This window comes from Augochlora pura, chromosome 7, assembly GCF_028453695.1.
Source record: "Augochlora pura isolate Apur16 chromosome 7, APUR_v2.2.1, whole genome shotgun sequence".
Lineage (NCBI taxonomy): Eukaryota > Metazoa > Arthropoda > Insecta > Hymenoptera > Halictidae > Augochlora > Augochlora pura.
The window spans coordinates 24,696,539-24,720,360 of record NC_135778.1 but is presented as its reverse complement, the minus strand read 5'-3'; the positions used below and the strand labels follow the sequence as shown (position 1 = coordinate 24,720,360).

General features: G+C 31.6%; 3 protein-coding genes across 10 annotated transcripts; 2 read left to right on the top strand and 1 right to left on the bottom strand.

Annotated features, from left to right (window-relative positions):
* The first annotated feature begins 635 nt into the window (after positions 1-635).
* On the top strand, positions 636-14,614 carry LOC144472723 (uncharacterized). Of its 4 annotated transcripts, XM_078186046.1 has the most exons (17): positions 636-946; positions 1,693-1,876; positions 1,947-2,181; positions 2,308-2,547; positions 2,621-2,787; positions 2,860-3,219; positions 3,994-4,255; positions 4,331-4,574; positions 4,677-4,986; positions 5,051-5,120; positions 5,283-5,570; positions 5,650-5,922; positions 6,016-6,306; positions 10,518-10,760; positions 10,865-11,098; positions 11,222-12,107; positions 12,210-14,614. In XM_078186046.1, exons 2-17 carry the CDS (start codon positions 1,711-1,713, stop codon positions 13,659-13,661), a joined length of 5,721 nt encoding a protein of 1,906 aa, XP_078042172.1. In that variant the 5' UTR covers positions 636-946; positions 1,693-1,710; the 3' UTR covers positions 13,662-14,614. The 4 variants fall into 4 exon arrangements, with proteins under 4 accessions (XP_078042172.1, XP_078042170.1, XP_078042171.1 ...); XM_078186044.1 differs by having other exon boundaries at positions 636-928; positions 11,222-14,614; XM_078186045.1 differs by having other exon boundaries at positions 11,228-14,614.
* Positions 13,943-15,891, bottom strand: LOC144472730 (centrosomal protein 20). Of its 3 annotated transcripts, none has more exons than XM_078186052.1 (4): positions 15,750-15,884; positions 15,127-15,183; positions 14,611-14,820; positions 13,943-14,524 (listed from the first exon to the last, which is right to left on the bottom strand). In XM_078186052.1, the coding sequence occupies exons 2-4, from the start codon at positions 15,152-15,154 to the stop codon at positions 14,388-14,390; spliced, it is 375 nt and encodes a 124-aa protein (XP_078042178.1). In that variant the 5' UTR covers positions 15,155-15,183; positions 15,750-15,884; the 3' UTR covers positions 13,943-14,387. The 3 variants fall into 3 exon arrangements, with proteins under 3 accessions (XP_078042178.1, XP_078042179.1, XP_078042180.1); XM_078186053.1 differs by lacking the exon at positions 15,750-15,884 and adding an exon at positions 15,254-15,552; XM_078186054.1 differs by lacking the exon at positions 15,127-15,183 and having other exon boundaries at positions 15,750-15,891.
* Positions 15,855-22,516, top strand: LOC144472726 (popeye domain-containing protein 3). Of its 3 annotated transcripts, none has more exons than XR_013494457.1 (10): positions 15,855-15,995; positions 16,364-16,537; positions 16,643-16,904; positions 17,026-17,393; positions 18,424-18,581; positions 18,696-18,798; positions 18,872-19,012; positions 19,112-19,277; positions 21,150-21,422; positions 21,826-22,516. XR_013494457.1 is itself a non-coding variant. In XM_078186048.1 (9 exons), exons 3-9 carry the CDS (start codon positions 16,682-16,684, stop codon positions 21,891-21,893), a joined length of 1,227 nt encoding a protein of 408 aa, XP_078042174.1. In that variant the 5' UTR covers positions 15,855-15,995; positions 16,364-16,537; positions 16,643-16,681; the 3' UTR covers positions 21,894-22,516. The 3 variants fall into 3 exon arrangements, 1 of the variants encoding a protein (XP_078042174.1); XR_013494458.1 differs by lacking the exon at positions 15,855-15,995 and adding an exon at positions 16,009-16,128; XM_078186048.1 differs by lacking the exon at positions 21,150-21,422.
* Positions 22,517-23,822: the final 1,306 nt, after the last annotated feature.

Below are 23,822 nucleotides of genomic sequence, written 5' to 3'. Positions count from 1 at the left end.
CTGAAAAAATAATATAATGATTGGAAGAAAATATGCGCGAAAATAGTAAATTAATTACAAAGTGTAATTACATAATAATCACACATGCGATCACAGCGTTGTAATTCGATCATAGAATATGATGATATAGTAGTACGTGCTTTCATTTTGTTACAGAGGATACTTGCGAAAGCAAAATCCCGCCATTTTTCAAGAAATAATTTCTACAACGCATGCGTTTGCAAGTACATTCATTTGAATGACTTGGAACTACTTATATCTACTACGCATGCGTACACAAGTTCCAACACCATGAACACAACTTCAAAATGTACTAACATAAATTGGAATTAAATTTCTTAACATCTATAAAATAAATATATGATTCTTGTTAAATCTGTAAAAACATTTAATTATATATATGACAAAACAAAAATGCTTTCCATAAATTACCACGTTTTTTAACTTTTTTAAATATTTTTTCATCTTTAATTAATCTAGAGAAAATGACAAAAATTTGGGAACACAAGTATCACCAATCCCAACAGGAGTTTCGCTTCTAATATATGCTATAGTTTTGGTTAGTGTATTTGGGGAAATTGGAATAAAGTGGACAACTATTTCGTCTATTCGTGTATGCGCTATTGATTGTGCCATCTATGAATTCAATGTCTGTTCGTCTCTGCTACACTCACGGTTGAATTATATAGTCAATTGGTGTTTTTCAGATTTGCGATTCCAGTGTTTTGTTCGCAGTGCCTCACTTTTATCAGAATTAGTACACGCGTGTGTGTGTATAGGTTATATATCTGATGATTCTGAGATTCCCGAGAGACGTTACAGAAAATTTATTACACCTCACAACATGTCAGAAGTCGGGAATCATTTTTGTATGTTCTCCATGAAAATACGTTTGTCGCTTGCAGAATTTGAATTTACTCATTTTGTAGTGAGTACTTGTTAATAGGTAATAATTGCACATTTATTCTTGTTTTTACTTATTCCAAAGTAACTTACCGTGATCTTTCACATAATTTTAATATATTCGTAATTAGCTGATGTTCAACATTTCATTGTATTGTATACCTAATTCTACTAACCTATTGTGACAAAAAGAGACTATTTGTCTGCATTTGATGTGGTCTTACTATGCTTGCTTTGTATACGTATTTCATTCAGTTTATACGTTGACTTTCTTTTGAAAGATTTGAGAGTTTTATGTACAAATGTTTAACACATTTTGAAACAGTTATACACAAAAAAATTTAGTAATATACATAGTGGTATGTGTGTGTGCGTGTATGCGAATATTGTGTAAAATATAAAGTAGATTCAGTTAGCATTCTTTTAGTAAAAACACATGAAAGTAAACAAGAATGTTATATATTATAAATGAGAATCAAACTTCTCTATTTCAGAACATTGATAAATTAATGATAACTATATATTTTCAGAGTAATAAATTTTGTATACAACAATATTAAATACCATAAATTCTTATTATAATGTAATTTAACATATTATTCATTTTGATACGTTATTGGTATTTTACTTTATATCACATATTTTACCATAAAATATTAAGAGTAAAATTGATAGTACAAAAGTTTTCTTTTCAACTTAAATAATATTAGAAATATAGTGAAATAATTAAAAAATGATGTTATTTACTCTCATCATTCAGGAAGGAAATATTTCATTATTTGTTCACAGGATATATAAATAACAAAAATGTCAGTACATTATAAATTTAAGTCCACTTTGGACTATGACACTGTGTCCTTTGATGGATTACATATTTCTGTAGCGGATTTGAAGAAAGCTATTTTCCATCAGAAACGTATAGGAAAAAATACAGATTTTGATTTACAAATAACAAATGCGCAAACAAAAGAAGGTAAATATATCATACATGTTTTTATCACACGAAATGTTGAAGTTGACACAATGTTATATTAAATTTTTAGATTACACAGATGATAATGCCTTGATTGCAAAGAATACTAGCCTTATTGTTGCCAGAGTCCCATTGACTGTACAACAAAAACGATCATGGGATAGAAATGAAACTCCTTCATTTAGTAATTTAAAGGATGAAGCAAATCTTGGTCGAACTGTAGATCTTACACGACTTGATGGCTCTGAAGAGGACAAAATTCGTGCCATGATGACTCAGTCAACCCAAGACTACGATCCGTCAAAGTATACGAATTAACCAATAGAATTACTTATTACTTATTTTTAGTTTATTTGGTCAACTTTCCCATTATATTTTTCTTAAATTCTTTGTATTCATTTGCTAATATATAATAACAACGTTTTTCACAGTTACATGAAAATACGTGGAGCCAATCAGACTGGTGATGTGCCCGCAAATTATCGTTGTTATAAATGCCATCAACCTGGTCATTGGATAAAGAATTGTCCACTAGGAACAAATCAGGAACCCATAGAAATTAAGAAGAGCACAGGCATTCCTAGAAGTTTTATGGTTCCAGTAGAGGGACCAAGAGTTCCTGGTGCTATGATGACTCCTACTGGCCAATATGCTGTTCCAGCCATTGATCAGTAAGTTTTAATATTTCAATATTTAACAAAATCGTTATATTACCAACATTTACAATATTTTATATTTCTATAGTCAAGCGTACAAAGAAGGTAAAAAGGAGCGACCACCATTTTCACAAGATCCAGAGCCTGCCGTGGAAAAACCTGAAATTCCAGAAGATCTGTTATGCAACATTTGCAAAGATCTTCTGACTGATACAGTAATGATACCATGCTGTGGGAATTCATTTTGTGACGAATGTAATTTTTTTTTTATTTAACGATTATACTTTATCTTGTATGTTTTTATCATTTCTGTATATTGTGCGATAGGTATCCGTACATTCTTATTAGAATCTGAAGAACACGAATGTCCAGATTGCAATGAGAAAGATGTGTCACCAGAAACTCTTATACCCAACCGATTTTTACGAACTTCTGTAATGAATTTTAAGAATGAAACTGGATATGCAAAACGACAAACGTATAGACAGCCTACTCAAATAAATAGACAGGTAGATCAACAAAAAGCTGAACACATTGCAAGTCAAACATTGAATCAAAACAAACCTGTCCAAGCTTCAGTTGGAGCAAGTGCGCCTTCTCAAGAAAATACGGAATTACAATCAACAAATTTTGATTCTGCTCCTCAACAATTTCCATCTAGCACTGCGCCACAACCACAAGTTCCAAGTAAGTTACTTTCATAAGTAATTTCTATGTTTTGTATTAATGTAAAATTTCTATGTTTACGGATCAATTATTAAATTTAAATATTTATTAAGAAAATTTTTGAAATTAGAGAATATGATGATATAGCAGAGTTAAATAGAATATTCATAATTTTCCTTCAATCCAATAAATAAATGGTAAATATTTAGCAAAAATAAACTACTTATAAATATGTCTATAATTATAATACCAGTCACAAGAAATTAATTATGATGAAAACTAAAGGTCTTCTAGAATACTGTTCATTATTATTTGATGTATTTATTTATAAAAACAATAATAAACATATAAATTAATATTTTATTTAGTCACACATTTTTAAAAATCGGAGGAAGGAATTTCAATAAAAAGACAGATTAAATAAATTTTGTAACATGAATTCTTGATATAAAATCACTTTCTTTTTTTGAAGTTGCCGGGTAGACGCCGCCATTAAAGACATATACGATAAATCCGGTTTAAATGTTTTTCTCTTTATGTAGCAGTGCATATTGTGGTTATTTTATAACATTTGGATGAGTTCAATTTCCTTGCATAAACTTGTTTTGTTATATAGTGTTTAAGTTACATTTATTTTTATGAACTAGCTGATATCATCTGCACTTAACCTCAAATAGAAAGACAAAATACCAAGTTTTACAATTTTGTGAAGAGAAAGCATTGAAAATTATTTAATACAATAATATTTGTTAATAAATTCCGAGCATTATGTTAAATATTACTTGTATGTAATAGCTCTCCCTGAATCAACATCAGAATCTGATTTGCAAAGTGATTCTGTAACAAAGTTAACTACAGACGAGGAAACAGAGGTACCACCACCTCCAGGAACGGAACCTTTGCTTCCAATACCTGCTATTGGCAGTTCACCAGAAAGAGACAGAGAGAGAAGTGATCCTCCAAGCCGGGAAAAGAAAGATCGTGAGAATGAGTACTTGGGAGAAAGACAATCAAGAGAACGAAGGCGAAGTTTTAGCAGAGATGGTCACCGTGATAGGTAACACAGTTTAATTAGTAGAATTTCAACATTATTAATTTCCATGTGTTATTAAGTTTATATTGTACAATTTAGAAGTGGAGAACGTGGTCGTAGAATTGAAAATTTGCGACCATTGAGTAGAAGACGATCCTTGTCTCCTAGACATTCTCAACATAGTGATTATAGTTCTCAAGGAGCACCATTACCACATTTAATGAACCCACCTCCTTCAAAAGGTTATCAAGGACTACCCCCAGATGATGGACATTATCCTCCTAGTATGCATTATGATAGTGCCATACGTAGATCAACTGAAGATCGTCCAGGCACTCCAACAGTATGTGTAACATATTTCACATTAGCACTGTGCAATAAAATATATTGATGCAAAATGAGGTTTTATTATCATATTAGTAACACATATGTACAAATATTTCAGGTTGATGAACCACATTTACATGTGCCGACTTCTGGCAATCAACCACCTCTTTTACCGTTTCCACCAGGAGAGGATCGTATTCCACAACCAAGTTATAACCAACCACCACCTAATGTACCGCCACATAATGCACCATTACTACCAGATCCATATATGAGTCATCGGATACCAATGTATCCTCATCAACAAGGATCTCACTATGGACCTCCTCGATATGAAAGGCCTCCTTATCAACAACAAGGATACAGACCGTCGCAACCACCTAGAAACTACAATGGGCCGCCACGACCGATCAGAGGAATGCACCACAGTAAGTAATTATTTAAATTTTATGAATTTGTACAAATATATTAATTACTACTTTTCTCTTTCAGTCAGCTATCGAGGATTACAACCCCCACCACCAGGTTTAAGTAGAAATATACATAATGGCAATCCACCTGGGTGAGTTAGTAGTTTTCAAAAGAATATCATACTGGATACAGTTTCATAAATATTTCTTCTCCAGAAAGCTAAGAAAATTGTAATAAAGCAAATTGCCGAACATGATACATAATCTATATAATTTTTGGTTTTGAGTATAATTGATTTATTTACTTTTTTTAGTATAATTGACGATCCTCTAGAAGCATTTGAACGAATGCTAAGAGAGAAAGACGAACGGGATAGAAGGCTTGGAAAACATAGAAGGAGAAGCAGAACAAGATCGAGATCTCGCAGTTATACTAGATCTAGATCACGATCGTTTGGTCGTAGATCGCCATTTCCGGCTCGATTAAGTCGATCAAGAAGCCCTCCTTCGAAAAGAAGATCTTCGAGATCGCCTTTGCCTTTACGAGCACGAAGTCGCACTCCGAAACGTAGGTCAAGAAGCGGAAGTTTCTCGATTAGCAGGTACATCAAATTACCACCACATTTCGAATTCATATAAATGTGTATTGACATTCATTGCATAAAACATGTGACTTTGCAGATCTAGATCGTATTCGCGTAGTCAGTCCCCTAGATTATCTTTGTCACGAGATAGAGAAAGGGACAGAGAAAGAGATCGAGAACGCGATCGAGATCGTGATCGTGATCGTGACCGTGACCGTGACCGTGACCGTGACCGTGATCGTGAACGTGATCGAGAGCGAGATCGGGATCGAGATCGAGATCGAGAACGCGATCGTGATCGCGACCGTGATCGTGATCGTGACAGAGAAGTACTTTCTAGATATCGTTCACCAGCTAGATCTCCTCTAAGGTATGTGTATTAAACAAGACTGTTAAAAATATTTTCAAATTCGACACTAAAAATTTAATTAACTATCTAATAATTAAATCTAAATGGTTTTAGATTTCAAAGAGAGAGGGATCGTGATAGAGAACGACCGAGATCACGCGAGCCCAGGGAAGGCTATAATAGTTATTACAATGATTCGCCGGCACACGATTATCAATTTCGTGATCGAGAGCGTGATTTACCTCCTAGAGACAGGCCAATACAGAGATATCCGATAAGGAACCAACCGACACAACATAATATACCACCTTTGTTGCCGCATCTAGTCACTGGTCACCCACCGCCGCTTATGTCTTTGGGACCTCCGCCTACGGACAGGAAAGACTATTATGATTCCTACAACAGGTATTTCCGCCTCAATAGTACTTTAATTCATGTACACGCTAAGCAGACAGTCTACCGTACCTTATGCCGCTGTCCCGGTTTAAGACCAATACCGTCCGGAATCATGATATATATGTAATATGAGTGAGGTGATTAATTTTATGATGTCTGAAGACAATGTGTATGGAAATACGTTTCTTACATAGTACACGAATGTATGTATATATATGTATGAGCATACATATACATATTTATTTATAAAAATATGCAAACACATACACATGCACGCACAAAGAAATAGTTGTATAAATTGACAGTCGGATACATACTATGTTGATGTATATATATATATATATATATATATATATATGTATATATACAGTAGGTGCTTGACAAGTAGCTGCGCTAAGGCCTCAAGGAGGGCTCTTCGTTTTTCCGCTGTGATATATAGGGTGGGCCACTACATGTGATCACTGTAATCATCTCCATTATTTTTAGCGATATAAAATAAAATTGTTTGGTATCCGTGTAGGGACCCATAACGTAGTAATAATAACTTTTACCTAGTTAGAAGATCTTCAGAGGAATAGAATGTATGAGATATTTTGTACATAGTTTAAAATATCTCATGAATTATGGCTTTGTTGACTATGTGAAAAAATTGTAGTTTTATTTCAAGAACATACTTAATTTTAAAATCTCTGAAGAACCTCCATCAACAAAAAGATTGTTCTTGCTACATTGTGACTCCTTTGGTACCATAGAGTTTTTATTTCAATCATTTTGATAAAACAATATCATAGGCGTTAGATTAGAGTGCGTGCGCAAGTGTGTGTGTAACAGCTATTTATTGAACACCTATTGTATGTATATTATTTAATTATATATAAAAATAGATTGCGATACTTCAAGATTTGAGTATATTATATGAAGTATACGTTGTTAATCTCAAAATGAGTTCTGCATCGTTACTCTAATATATTTTGAAAAAGTTATGAATGTAAAGAACAGCAGATTTATACAACTATTTATGTAAGGAAAATTTCGTGCCAACGTCGATGTGATATGTTAATGGTAGTGTGCGGTGAGATTTCCTATTTCCGATCATATATCGCGTTGATACAGTTATTAGAATGTAAAAACATTTTGTCTTCCCTTCCGTGAATTTTGGTTTCATGATTTTCATGAATTATTTTATTATTTAATAATAATAATAATATATTATTACGCATTTCTAATGCAAGAAATTACCATACGTAAATAATTATGACTGTAATGGATTAATCGAAGTATCAATTATAAATTGAAAAATTGGGAATTAGTTTGTATATAATGTAACGACTGTTTTGTAGGTAAATAATTAGTTTGAAAGCAGTCATTACTTTATTTACAACTTAATTTATAAAATATTCTTCTTAAAAGAACTAAAAAATACGTAAATTAGTTATGTACTGCAAAACAATCTCACTGAAGTACAATATTAATAATCGTTGATATTATTTATTACCGTACGTTATTATCTTTCCACTTGATTATGAAAGGAAGAACATATTTATGCAAGTTAATACATGGTTGTGTGAATTGGATGTGTGTATCTTATACATATAGTATGTGTATTTTCTGTTGTATTCTTTTGCTGTATTTTTATTCAGAGACACTGCGCACATTACGGAAACATATTTCGTAAAGGATATTTTGATGGATCTTGAAAATTACTTTTAATTTGTTTGAGCAATTGATAGGTTTTTTGACTTTTACATCAAATTTAGTCTAGCAATCTTGATTATCCAGATTATATTTTACATATAAACAATAGTTTACACATTTAATAAAGTTTAAAGTAACGAAAGTATATTTTGATGATAGTGAAATCTTGGATAATCGAGATTCTAACAACATATTATTGATATATAATATTACTATACATGAATTATAAATAGGGATATATTTATTTTTTTATTAATATCTTCCCTTTCTCTGGATCGTTAGTATCTTAGATAATGTATGCAAACTGTTATTTTGCTGAAATTCCTTTAAACGTTATTTTTAGGTACTATTGTACCAGTACTATAATTAATCTTTTAATATCCCTTTCATATAAAGAATTGCTAAAAAAAAATTTCAGAGATGAACATTTCGGAAATGTTGCAATTAATGCTGACAAGGCTAGTGATATTGATCTTAAAGTAATATATGCCGTTTTAGTAACAACTCAGATTTTATGTGTAAATTGGAAAACATCTACATGAAAGGATTTAATAGTTAGTATAAAATTGTAACAAAACAGTCATTTATCTTTCATTGTATATGCACATTTAATGAGTTATAAATTAATTTTTGACCGTATAGGTAACAAAAATTTAGACAAAAAATTGGTTGCAAAAAACACGATCTCTACTTTTAAAAATCCTTTCTAGTCGCATGTTCTTCAATATAAATTCTGCTACTGTTATTAAAATTACGCTATGTTGAATGTATTGGTTTGCACTAAGGTAATTTAGAAAACTGATACAATCTAGAGTTAAACTAAGCATTGTACTGCCTGTGATAACTTATCAACCCTTATTTGCATAATTGAGCAATTAATTTGAACAATTATATGCTATATAAATTATATATACATAGATGATGATCGCATATAATTTGTTAACTCTGGTTCATAGAATAGTATCGGTAAAATTATAAGAGTTGAAAATTATTTATGAATTCTTTTATATGATCTTGTTTAAAATGTCAGAAAAAAGAAATATGTGATAGGAGTGCACATGCGAAAAGACATTTTTGTCTCGCATAGCTCAGAAAATGTTCCAGTACCTTATATCTTCTCTGTGATATTAGTATCTAAATTTTTGTCAAAAGCTAGCATATTTAGACATATTTTTCAAATTATGAACTTGAATCGTTACGTTTTATGATAAATATCGGTTTTATTTACATAAGCTCATAATATCATAATATCAAAACATAAATTACACTTCGACTCGGATCCATATGTAAACGCTGAGTCTTATACATATTTGTAGCAGCATAAGTATTTTTAATACTGTATCTCATAATATTACGTTTTCTTTTAATACCATTATAGCGGTATAATTGTATTTGCTTACAAAGAATGTAATTTCTGTGTACGCGTCACAAGGAAATATTTTTTGAAAATAACACAAGTATCTATGTTCACTTTCTTTTTTTTTAATTCGTTTTATTTCTATATTGTTGGGTGAATAATTTTATCATTTGCATGCATATAAAATATTATTTGTATGTACATAATGCTATTACGTTATGAAATATACAAATAATCAAAAAAAAAGTGAGAGAAGAAGAGAGAAGCAAGGAAAAGTGTATACAACAAGGACCTGCTCGGAGATTCTGGAAGCTACCCAGCTGATTGACAGATCTGCATGGTTTCTGAATCAGGTGAATTCAGGGCCAAATCAACATTTGTAACATAAAAAAATACATTTTCTTTTGTCTATTTTTCAGTACTTGATGTGTAAAGTGTAACAGTATACGCTTCCCAGACCAAAGAAACTATTCAAACGAAAGAGATCAAAATTTAGAATTACGTTATATACTGTATTTATTTATTTAATAGTATTTGTATGGTTTAATAACATTTTCGGTGAGTAAATCTATGTACTTTTAATATTTGAGAGAGAGTACAATCAACGTAATTACATATTTTCCATTGTATTCAGAATATAACTGAAGTTATAAATGTTGATTTATTTATTTTTCGTTTTTATGACATTATAGACAGTACATTTAATCTATTTGGTACTAAGTAATTTTATCTGTTCATCTTTTCAGCTTTAGTGTAATTTTCTCTCGCAATGGTCTCAATTTTCCATGGCAGTGTTTTAGTAAGAAAACAACAGTAGCTAAATTTTGTTCAAGGATGTCTATTTAAAAAAAAAAGTGAAAGCTGTACTTTGATCCATGTTCGAAGTATACATGTACCATTAAACATTAAAAACATGTTTTCATAAATACTTTTATAGAAACAAAGTACAGTTCTACATATTGTAAATTTGAATGAACTCAATACAAATTTATAGGATACACAGTACAATTGTATAACAAATTTTATTTTTATTTGAATTTTAGTATTTTGTACATTAAGCAACTTATTACAACATATTTATTTTGATAGTGAAAGAGTCTTCTGTAATACCTTTTTTTGGTGGGTCAACATTAATATAAACGTCCTTTTGTGAATTTTTTGTCAACAGGTATCCTGGACCATCTACGCAACGTTTTGGCAGTCCCATACGGGACACCCCTCACAAGAGATTCGACGACGTTGCTCCTCCTGGAACTGAGGGTTACTATGATCTCTCACCACCAGGGGTTGAGCATTCTGATAGATCGTCGCGCGATGATCGAGATCGTCGTTTAATAAGAGATCAAGAAGATCGTGAACACTCCCTTAAAGACCATGATGTTGAAGAGCGAGACAGACTAAGAGAGGACAGGTAATTAAATGGTTTTCACGGTAAAGTAATCTTAAATTTGTTGTAAAATAGATATTTATATTTGCTTTATATAAATTTTGTTTATTAATACTTGTCTTTTGCAGGGGACGAGAACGTGACGATCGTTTACGTGAGAGAGACGACAGAGATCGTAGAGTTTTAAATCGAGATCGAGAGGATCGTGACAGACAAGTTTTACCTAGAGATCATGATGACAGACCACGTGAGAAAGACGAACGTGACAGGAGAGAAAAAGAAAAAGAACGGGACGACAGGCATACACGTGACCGTCGTGATGATGATAGACATGTTGAGAAAAAAGATTATGACAAGGATCGGTGAGTATTTCTTTCCATGTTTATGATAGGATAGTATAGCTGAAACAAATATATGATTGGGTGCAACAACTTGTAAATTTCTGTCAAATTTATTTCACGAATATTACTCTAAAACTTGTTCAGTTACAGGGATGAAAGAGATCGTCACAGACAAGATGATAAGAACCGTAATCGTGAGAAAGACAGACGTGAACGAGATTACGAGTCCGAGAAGGACAGGGACCGACACGAACGTTATGAGAGACGATCTATAGAAAGAAAAAAGAATAGGAAGAGTCCTACGCCATACTCACAAAAGTCCAGAACAGATGCTAAAGACTTGTCGCCTGAACGTATAAAGAAAAAGGAGAAGGACCATGAAGAGAAGAACGAAGAAAAGAAAAAAGAGAAAAAGATCAAAGAGAAGAAAAAGAAGAAAGACGAAGATAAGGAAAAGAAAAAGAAAAAGAAGAAGGAGAAGAAAGCAGGTCAGAAAGAAGTAGCGAAAGACGAACCTATCAAATCATCTGAACAAGAGGATTCGCTAGCAGAAACTAGACAGGAGACTATGTCGCCTGTTAAACCTGATACTATGAAACCTATTAATGAAGAAGAAAATATTGAGACTAGAATAGAATGCATTCCTACAGAAGTTCTGATGGAGGAGTCAATTAAAGAAGAGTTTGAGGACAAGTCGTTAGCTATGAATCCAGAGCCGCCAGAATTTAACGAACCCAGTCCAGAGAGGATTGATCACACGGAATTCGGAACAAATCCTCCGAACCCCAATTTCAAGCCAATTCCGGAATTAAAATCTGAAATTAAACCTATTGATAGTCTTTACAGTGGATTAGACGATGCCGAAATAAATACTGTCATCACGGAGAAGTATTCTTTACTATCTGAGAACGAAACGGAAGAGAAAAGCACTTTACTGGAAGACAAATCACCTAAGAAGGATGAGTTTTTGGCTCCCTTGCCTGAGCTGTCCAAATGGGAGAGGGACGACACCATAGAGAAATCAGACGAGGTATGCGAGTCTTCTATAGAAAAAATACAACTAGACGAACCGAAGTCTACTAAAGTAGTTACATCGGAAGTATTAAAACGAGCAGAAAACGCGATTTTCCAGAAAGCCATCAACGCCATTAGACCCATCGAGATTAAGAAGATCAGCGAAAGTAGGAAAGTACTGTACCAGAATCCGGAGCCTAAAGTGCTCGAAGCTGAAGTCAACAGAGAGCCAAGGAAGAGCGTAAACGTGACCATAAACGTCGGACGCAACGAACGGAACGTTGAAATCACAGAACCGGTAAAGAAAGCAAAATTAGACAGAACAAAATTCAAGCCGGTTCCAGAGACCTACTCTCCCACGAGACTATCTGCTAAAGAGAGATTAGGGGAGAAAGTGGAAGAAGGTAAAGAAAGAAAGATCAGCCCTATCAAAAACTTCTTAGAGAGACGCGAGACAAAGAGTGAAACGCAATCTAGAAGTCGATCGCCTAGAAACAGAGATAAAAGAATTTCACCCCTTCTGGATAGGCGCATCGATTCCTCGTTGACATTGCCAGGTAATGAGCGAAAGGTGTTTCTCGACGACAGGAAACGGGACAACAAAGATAGAGGGGATCGTTCAAAAGACAGAAATGACTTCAGAAGTGAGCGTCACGATATGAGATCCGAGAGAGACCCGAGGATGGATTCCAGAGGCGATTTCAGGTCGAATCGAAACGATTCTAAAGGTGATCGAATGGATAAAGATAGGGAGAAGGAAAGGGATAGAGAAAGAAGAGGAAAAACGCCCACTTGCACTTTCAAAAGGAACGAGATGCCAAAGGTGGGTCTTCTGAAAGGTAAGGAGGACGAGGAAGACAGGAGAAGAGACAAAAAGTCAAAGGAAGACAAGAAGAGAAAAAAAGAGCATCGAAGCAGAAGTAAGTCCAAAGAGCATAAAAAGCGAAAGGAGAAAAAGCATAAGAAAGATAAAGAAAAGAACTTGGAGAAGAAGCAGAAGCATAAAGATAGTCTTCTGATGAAAGAGAAACCGGAGACCAGTGAGGCGAAGATAAGTTATGAAAATCCTGAGCCGCCGGTTACAGAGACCATTAAGAAACAACGAAAGAATCCGAGACTTGTTTCCGATCGCAAACGTAGCATGCTTGATGAAGCTAGCTTCGAGCCTGACTATAGCGCTTCGGACTCCGAATCTGACGGCGAAGACGGCAAAATAATATCATTACCTACCAAGAAGTTAAAACTCGACGAGCCGGATATAGAGAAGGAGATGGATTTGAAGTCTCTTAAAAAACGATCAAAATCTACAAGCAGTGAGGATTCGTCTAGTAGCTCGGACACTTCCAGCACGGATTCGGACAGTTCGGATGAATCGCATAAGAAAAAAAAGAAAAAACACAAGAAGCACAAGAAAAAGAAGTCCACCAAGAGGGAAAGCAGCTCGGATTCGGACTCGTACTCGGATTCGTCTGACACGAGCAGCGATGAAGAGAAACACAAAAAGAAATCAAAGAAATCAAAGAGTAGAAATAAACAGTCGAAGAAAAAGAAAAAGTCAAAGCACAAATGATATCGCTAGATAAACTTACTATTTTAAAATTGAATTCTGACAAGAACTTTTTCTTTGTGAATGCTTTTTAATATAAGGGATTCTCAATCAGAATTATTTAGAATTCTATGCACCGAAATACGATGATTCTCCGATGCAAAACAAAGTAGAAAATTTCTTCTCTATTTATAATACTATAACAGTGTTCAAAGTTAATTTGAAACAGTCATTATTGATTTATTACTTGCTACGAATAGTTAACACATTTTGGGAATGAAACATTTAATGAAATAACGAGTGGGTAAATAAAGTATGACGTTTAATTTCATATATTTCATTTTTTCGAAATGTTATTAAGGCCTTTACATGTAATTGTCCACATTTCAATTTCAAGAATAAAATGATGTAAGTAAATTCATTACAATAAGTGATGTATATTATAGCATTCAGTAGATAATGATATCACTAAGAAATCCGGTACAATACTTTAGAAAGTAACAGCAATTATATTTAAGATCTCCAATATCTCAGCATTATATTGTACTTTCGTAATGTACTGTCAATATGTAAAAGACGTCATAAAATAAAAAGACGAGATTCTTTTAATTTATCTTTCTTCTTGTTAAATAAAATATTGTGCACGTATAAAAGACGAACATTTAATTACGTTTCCAGCATTGTAATTAATTAAAAAAATAACTATCTTGATTTAGATTAACTTTGTCAAGAAATAATTTATCATATTCTTCACTCGTTTCTCATAGTCTTTAGTGTATCCAAAATACTGCAAAGCAATGGTAATTCTGTACCATTCTCACTTTCTGTTACTCCTAAATTCTGGGCAAGTAAAAATCTGTCCGGGGGATGCTTTGATAAGTTACATTCTGAAAAATATTATTTCTTTAAACGTCCTAGTTTATAAATATTGATTTGTATTATTGTACATTACACGGAATATATGTTTTAATACCTGATATGAAAACAGTAGAGCTGTATTTGTATCCCATCCAGTCTAAATACTCCCGTATAAGTTCATTCAAAAGTGCAATATCTTGAGTTGGCTTTGGTAATTTTTGTTTACTTCCATTACTTGAATTATCCAATATCTGTATGATCTTTGTATGCATTTCAGCTTTTATACGAGATAGTTCTCCATGGTTCATCAGTGATTCCCTTACAGCTTTAGTAATAAAACAAATCATTCTTTAAATTAAAATGACTCCTATAATATATGTAAATTATATTATCTTTTATGTAATTTATATCAACATTATAAATTATAGATTGGGACTTTAATATGTCTTCTAAGTGTTTTACTTGTCACTTGATTTATCAATAAATAAATATGTACAAGTTTATACATAAATATATATTTCATATAACTTAACTTCTACTGCATATGAAATCTATGTTATTTGAATATGTTATGTATATAAAAAATTTTGTTTTAATGTCAGCGAATACCGTTAATACAATTAAAGGGTACCGTTAATTAAATCCTTTTCCGTTGCCATTTCCTTTTAACCGATGGATGAAAGTAAAGCTAGAAAAAGGAAAAATTGTACGTCAATTTATTTTTATTATTTAAGTTTATTTAAGCCGGCATTACATACACGTATCTACAATTCAAAGCAATATTCAAATTTACAATTGTCTGAGAATATTGTGCATTGTTTATATTAAAATCTTATGTCAAAATTATTGAAAAATATGAGTTACTTCTTATTTAAAGTAACCAAATTAAAATTACATTATCCAGAATGACTCGTCATATCGTGTAAAGCTGATTAACGTTCAGGAAAAATAATACTATACGATGGCCAATTAATACAAATTAACTGAAACACGTCATGTTAATTGGATGCATAAGTTTTTTTGAACGTCGGTAAATAACGAACAGTTACGCATGAATGAAGATGCAGGTTGATCGCTCATTCATATTTGTATAAACTTTGAATTTCAAAGAAAACGCGTGGGGGGTTTTGTTACTTTTGATTAGCCATCTTATACATTTCCAGTCTATAGTTAATCTGTTGCAGCATAAGAACTATGTGGTCTGTAATTTTTCGCGTGTCATGTTAGTTTTTGCTAGTCAATTTTCGAACGAACCTTAAATTAGGGGCCGCGTGGCCTATTTTATCCCCTTTCTGCTTCCCAGTTCTCCACACCGTTGCCTGTACTTGTCCTTGCTAGAGTAACGTCTTTCTGCTAGTTTGACGTTCATTAGATAAGCAAGTTTGTTTCGTTTTCGTGTACGAGTTCAGTTTATTTCAACTATCATATCACTCGACGTCACTGTTGATTTTTTCATCTGTATGCCTTGCGTACGCTCTCATCTTTTCAAATTTTCCATGAGTAAGTTATTTATTGATTTCGATACGATACTTTGCAACGTGCTTTAATATATCCGAAAACGAATTTGATTGTAATAAATCGTTGTATAACCGTGTATATTATGAAATTTTAGTCTTTAACAGTTCAGATATTTGTAAGTGACGTTGAAATTTGTATTCTCTTGTTTGATCGTGCGATATCTTTGGTTAACAATTCTGTCATGTCAATAAAAAGTACCGATGTAACCGATCAGATAATCTTCTTGTTAAAAGCAACTTCCTTATTATTTGAGATATTAAATTCAAATGTTTACAATTTGCTTCAAGCAAACGATATAAAGAATATTTATAAAGGGACCATGTGTCATGTTGTGTGTATTTGGATTGCAGATGTTTCTATAGTCTTCCCGCAGCTGCTGGTAATGCAAATACCCTTCCTCAATTTGATATCTACAAGATGGTATTTGTCTTCAAGCTCTAATTTTAGCTGAGAGTAGAATGTGAACAATGATAGGACATTCGCGAGTGGCACATAGCATTCAATTTAATATCTTCTATGAATAAGTATGCAACGATCAGTTTATATATACTGTTTATATATCAGTGCAACGAGTTAAATGCAGTTCATTGTATTTTCAGAATTGAAAAACATTTACTTTGATGTTACAGAGTAAGACGAAATTGATTTAGTTTGGTGGTGATGCTGGGATGTGGATCTGTTTTGATCCTATAGGAAGCCGAGAAGGCTGGCGTACTTCTATTTTATTCCTTATATTCTTCTCTGGGACATATTTTGGTATTGATGCCAGCTTAACGAATGCAGCTGCATCTAATGTTCCTCATAATACTGTCACATCAGAAGTATCACTACCAATTTCAACACATCATGAAAACGACGAATGTAGGAATGTGACCACTGATAATAGAGCGGGTATGTATATTTATATGTTAAGAATGATATTTTAACACTTTATCCTTCTGCAGTGATTTAATAGTATCTTTAAAAAATCAAACATAAAACTAATGTGTGTATGTATAAAAATATGTTGCAGCTACTGGTCTATCAGTGGTCAGTCATGAATCTGGTTCTCCACATTCGCCGATAGTGCCTCCAACTTTTCTGTACGGAGTTCTTACCTGCCAACCTTATCAAGGAATTTCTGTGAACCACATCTACTTTCAACTAGCAAATGCCTTCTTCCTATTGTCACACCTTGCACCAAGTGGCATACACGGTGTACTCTATTTAAGGTGCACTCTACTCGTGGGCTGTGCCTTTCTTGCTTTGTGGGGCTGGACAATAGCTTGCTGGCTGGACGCTGCTCTCTGGAATGTTCTGTTTGTTGCCATCAACTTCGTCCATGTATGCACGCTTCTTTACAAGCTCAGGCCTATCAAGTTTCCCAGGGAAGTTGAAGAGGTAAGCTGAGAGAAGAACAAAAGAAAGATTCTTTAAATTGGTATCACAGAACGTTCTTACTTTTATCTATTATGTATACTTAATTGTGCAATTGATTTAGGCATTAATGTGAACCATGTTTGGTATTAGATGTATCGGATGGTATATTCAATTTTCTCATAAATAACACAGTCTTTCCAAGATCTACAATGAAGTGATAGACATGGACATAATGTGCACCTATTCATTAAGTTGAAATATTTTTTTTATTTTCTAATAGTGATATAAATTAAATTGTTTCCATTAAAATTGTACAAAAGTAGTGATTACTTATAACTTATAAAGTAGTGATTACTATCTACTTCTGAACATTTTTTAATGACTATATAATTATGTATCTTTTTTTCTCTAAAAATAGTTAATATAAAAAATATTTCAAAGACTAAGAATGATTGAAATAGGCACTGTGCTAGTCAATGTAATGAATACCATTACAAAATAGAAATGAGTAATTCCAGGTATTGAGTTGTCTACTTATCTTTAAAGCAACATTTGATATATGTACCTTGCAAAAAATTATACTTTATTGTCACATTTTACCATATTATTTGTAGCTTAACATTGTGTATTTTAGGTAGTATAATGTTATTATCTTAGACCTTCTAGATAGATATATTAGAAATAGTTATCATTGTAAATTGCTTGTACGTTTGGCTATTGCATCTGCATTATGCTGGAATTTTTTATATACTATCCTTTATTTGCATCTTCATACATGTAACGCGAGCAATTTCTTTATAGAATATGCTTTCTGTATTAAGATGATTGTATTTGATTAGTAAAAAATTGAACAATCAATTACCAAAAAAGTATTACAAATAAAATTGTATTATTTTAATATACATAAGTTACTCTAATACGAATGACAAATAATAATTTTGGCAGAAGTAATATGCAAAACATTCATAAGGAGTATTGTTTTTACACTAATATTTTATTTGATCTGATACTATGTAAATTTAATATATTATTTTTGTTTTTCTTCATACAGGTATATATTGCAGTGTTCCAGCCGTTAAGGGTATCACGTCAACAGTTTAAAAAAGTATTAAATTGTATGAAGGTTATACGACAGTTGAAATATCAAGAAGTTTATGCCCAAGAAAAAGTGACAAAAGTTGATTCTTTATCTTTGGTACTTTCTGGAAAGTAAGTATATGATACATAACTTCAGTCAAACTAGAATAAACATTTAAAAATTATCTTGTATGATAAACTTATTTGTTTCTAAATTACATAAGTGTTTCATTTAAATCATTTCAGATTAGTAGTATCACAAAATGGAAGAGCATTACACATTGTCTTCCCACATCAGTTCCTGGATTCTCCAGAATGGTTTGGTGTCTCCACGGACGATTACTTTCAGGTTTCTAAAATTCTTCTCTAATTTATCTGTTGAAGATATATTGTTAAAATACCTTATGAAATTTTTTCTATAGGTATCAATAACAGCTATGGTAGAATCAAGAATATTATTATGGCATAGAGACAAGTTAAAGTTAAGCATAATTAGTGATCAATTTCTGCAGGCAGTGTTTGATCATATTTTGGGAAGGGATGTAGTAAAAAAATTGATGCAGGTATATGAATTTCAATTATAAGGTTTATGTATTGATTCACTTAACAAGATATTATGTCTTTTTAAGTCGTATGCATTTGTATAAATATTATAATCGTAGGTCAGTGAAACAATGGCTGCTAGTAGTCACCAACAACAAAATGGGCAAGTAATTGGTTTGAGTGGTATTGGAGCCTTAGAAAACGATCCTGATACCAAACTTTTCGTTGTGAAAAAAACTGGTGACAGTCAAGGTATCACTGCTCTCATCAGTCGTCAACTTCAAGGTAAGTATTAATAAAGTCTTCTATAAGATAGGATTATAATCCAGAAAGGGCATTAAATATTTGTTAATTAATACCTCTATTTAAATATTTCGTTATGATAGCTACATTTATGAAAATGAAATTTTTAACACATACTTTCATAGTGAAATTTGTTCTTTAGTTTTCTATTCTTTTTTTACTTGTGTAATTATCTACGTGTCTTGGGTAGTTTTGGTAGTTGATATTGATACTTGACCAAATAAAAAAATAACATTGTAATATATGTACAATGACACATTTTAAATATGTATAACACAGTATACATATGTCATACACAATGGTTGACAATACCCATGTTTATAAAATGAATTTATCTGTATCTAAAAAATTGTTTAGTATTTACTGTTATAATAATGAGATAAGTTTTTATACACATATATGTATATATTCTGATATAATTCTACTTTTCAATTATAAGATTTTCATTAAACATGGTTCTCTAACTTATAAAAATAATACTAAAAGCTTATCTTCTGCCTATAACGGGTATTCAAAATTCCTCTCCTTCTTTCATACACAAATGTTCACATAAGTTCCCACAAAAAAACAATAGTACATACACAAAACAAACGTACAAAAAAAGAACAAACAGGAACAAGATTATTGTAAAATGGAGCTTGAAATGAAAAAGTTTAAAAAGTTAGAGGTTTTTTGATCTTCCCTAAGGAACAAACGCTTTTTCACTTTAAACATACTTTTCTTTCACAATAGTCTTGTACCACGTTTGTTTGTTTTTTATGTATTTGTATTTTTGTATTGCAGAACATTAGTATATTTTTAGTAGTTTTATTTTCCTTGTGTTTTATGCGGAAAGTTATTTGGATGTATGAATACAGAAGGGGGGAGGAACTTTGAACATCGGTTGAGGCCGAAGGTAAGTTTTTGGTATTGTATGTGAGAAAATTAGGTCAACTAATCCTAGTTATTTTTTTAAACTTTTTTAAGCACATAAGTTCATTACAGATAAGAGTCATTCTACAAATTCGAAGTTCTTTTAATGTTTGTAAAAAATACAAACAATTATTATTTCGTTTGAATTAAATAAAATGTACTTTGAATTTTATAAAGATTCTTATCCATTCAATTATCTACGTAACATATGCATGGGCATGTATTTTGCTGAATCTTAAAGGTTTTCTGTTTTATAATTATTTGCAGTGATTATAGTTTATTGTTCGTTGATATGTGTTTTCTAATTATTTTCCGATCTAATAAGATTAAAATAAATAAAAATAAACTGATATAACATTCTGAAAAAATGTTGGAGTAGCAACATGCAATAAACTATTTAAATTTTTTATCTATTGTAACTTCTAAGATATTTTAAGTTCTGTTCTAGTTATATAAACAATATTATACTTTTATCAGCGCAGTTACATTTGCACATGCTCCACTCTTTGCATGAAAACTAAGCTGTTTTGTTTGTTTTAATGAAATGTATTCCAAATATTTTTTAAATTAAATAATCACATATATGTACATAGTAAGCAAGAAACAATATAATTTTTCAAATGTTCAATGGGATTCATCTTCCAAGTTTTATACTATCAACATATATTTATTAGATAGTCCTTTATCAGGTATTTTTACATTAATATATTAAAAATACACAAAAATTTCTTTCTATTATCTTATAAGATAAACCTACACTTATAATGATAATTGTATTATGAATTCAGTATAATCGTTTAGAAGGTGTAGTTGAAAATTGTGGGTTGCATGGCAAATTCTGCATGTGTTTGCGATTTAGTAATGACACAAATAACATACATTTATATATTTGTTACTACACTCTTTATAATTGTGCATCAATTTTGATTTTGCTTTGGATAGAAGAGAGAATGCCGCTGCTGTACACGACTCAGGAAGTGCTGAACAACACTTTGCATCATATCAATCACCTACGTACACCTCCCTTAGATCCTGTGCAACACAATAATGTTCAGTCTTCCTTGTAATATCCCTGTGCCACAGGCTGTGCAATTACCCTAGCACAAATTTGTACGTGATGTATATGTATTATGTTTCTACAATGGATATCCCATATATTATACAAATATCATCGGGTAACTTCATTTGTTATTTTCTTCTGGTTATAGTATTCAGGTGAGTTGTCCTCGTGCTTACGTAATTTTGTTTTATATTTTATTCATATTAACTATTCCCAGGTTAGAATTCGATTGATACTAGACTTTTTTAAGCTCACTCTCTGTAAATCAAAATACAAATTCTGACAGCAACATGCTATCTTGTGTACATTTGCGTTTATTTCCTCTCTTTCTCAATGCTGTTTTTAAAGATTTAATCCAGTTATTGGTTTTTCTTTTGCTCATACAAATTGCTTTAGGTGTATTACAGTTGATAAATTTATATCGTGGAGAAAGAAAACTTTGCTATAATTGTACATAAACACTGTTTACGTGTTACATATACATATATCGTTATTTTAAATATCGTGACACCCATTGGATCAAATAAGTGAAAGATTGTTTGCATTGTTACTTTGCAGCAGCTGGAGATCCAAATGCATGGAGATTGGGAAGAATTGAAGAGACTGATCATGAAACTCCTGTTTAATGAAATGATTGTTAGATGAATGTCATCCTCGACAGTCAATATAAAAAAAGCAACATCGGTCTTTTTACATAACGATGAAATGTATTCGACATCATTGAAAAACATGGCATGGTATGCTATGCGTGGAACAATTCAACATTCTCTTGCCAATTAATAATTTCTCCCACAACTAGTCAAGTATTATTAATAACTGAAAAAGAAACAAACAAGAGCATTTCATCGTTTATAGAGCATAATGGTTCCATCCTAGTTTATAAAAACAACGTACGATAAAAGGAAAGATATTACTTTATGCTTCCAATGTATTATTGAATACCACCAAGTTGATTTAAGAGTAGCTGTTTCTAATTTATACTAATTTTCCTCTTGATATACGTATGTTTAGTACCAAACGAAATAAGACTTTATATGTGTAATAGAATGGAAGTTGTTCGATCGCAACGGCGTAACTTCTTTACTGAGAGAACTGTGATTTACTGGAAGTATATGGTATAGAAGAAAAAACAAACAAATTAGAGAGGCCTAAATACCTGATTGTTTCCCACACCCAGATATAGTGCCTTTTTACTTGCATTTCATTTATTAATTTTTTAAGAAAATTATATATACAATATTACCGTCTACGTCTACTAATTTACATATTCATTCAATATCTTTTAAGAAAGTTGCCGACGGTAACCATATTATATAATCTATACAATCGGTTACAAAAGTCTATGTACATTTGATAGAATTCAAATATTTGAAAACACTCAAGATTTCGCATATTTTACAAAATCATGAAAATTTGCTATATTATTAAAACTAAGTACATTATAATTAATACAATTAGTTATTATATTATTATTATCGTAGTAATATATTAAAGGTAACTTTATTTAGATTTTTATATTCTGTTTATTTATATCTCCTTGTTTCTTGATTGAAAATATTTGAAACTTGATAAGTGTATGTAGATTTTTGTGATTAACTGTATATATGTGAAAGGATGTATATACATATATGTATATACATGTAAGAATCCCAATAAACTAAATGATGATTTCTTTTATGTATAGCCTAGAATGGGACCATTTACACTGGTCTTTGTTTGAGAAGAGATGATGCAAATAACATTCATCTGTAGTACACTTTGAATATTGTTACCAGTGATATAATTGTCGAAAAATATACACTTTGAAAACATAATTACGTTAATCTGATTAAGAATCTATCTAATAATCAATATATGTATGCATTCAGAAAATCTAATGTTATACGTTGAAACGTAAAGTTACTTTAAAGAAATAATCGTACGCTTATAACAAAATGAAGTTCTGTATTTCATTGCATGGAGTAAATTAATTTTTAACTTCAGATTAAATTGAATTTCATATAAAATGGTTAAATTCTTAATAAATATTATAATATATTGTGTAGTATTTTATTCTATTGTATTATAAATATTACAATTCTTTTTTGCTTATTGCCTTTTCTACTTAAAAGAAACTGATTTTGATGTACAATACTTCTAATTTATCTACAGTTTCCGCCGGCAACTGATCGTTTCCATCATCAAAACTATTTTAAAGTAGTTTTGGAGGAATTATTATACGAATCATAATATTTCATAATATCATTGGATGATGGCGTTAAGAATAGAGAATGAAGCAGGAAGTTACGCCAAGAAGCGCAGAATGATAATAAGATTGCAACGTAAGCTACATTGATGGAATATTTATATTGATATACATTGCAGATAGAGAAATAAAAATGCATATAACTTTTAACGGTTAATAATGGTAAAATTATTGAAAATCGTTACGATAATATTGTAGTCACGATTATCATTCTCCTTTTGTTTGGAAAACAATATTAGTGTTAACTCTAATTTTACTTACCAACAGTAATCATGATTAGAATCAATTACAATTATAAATGATATGAGCA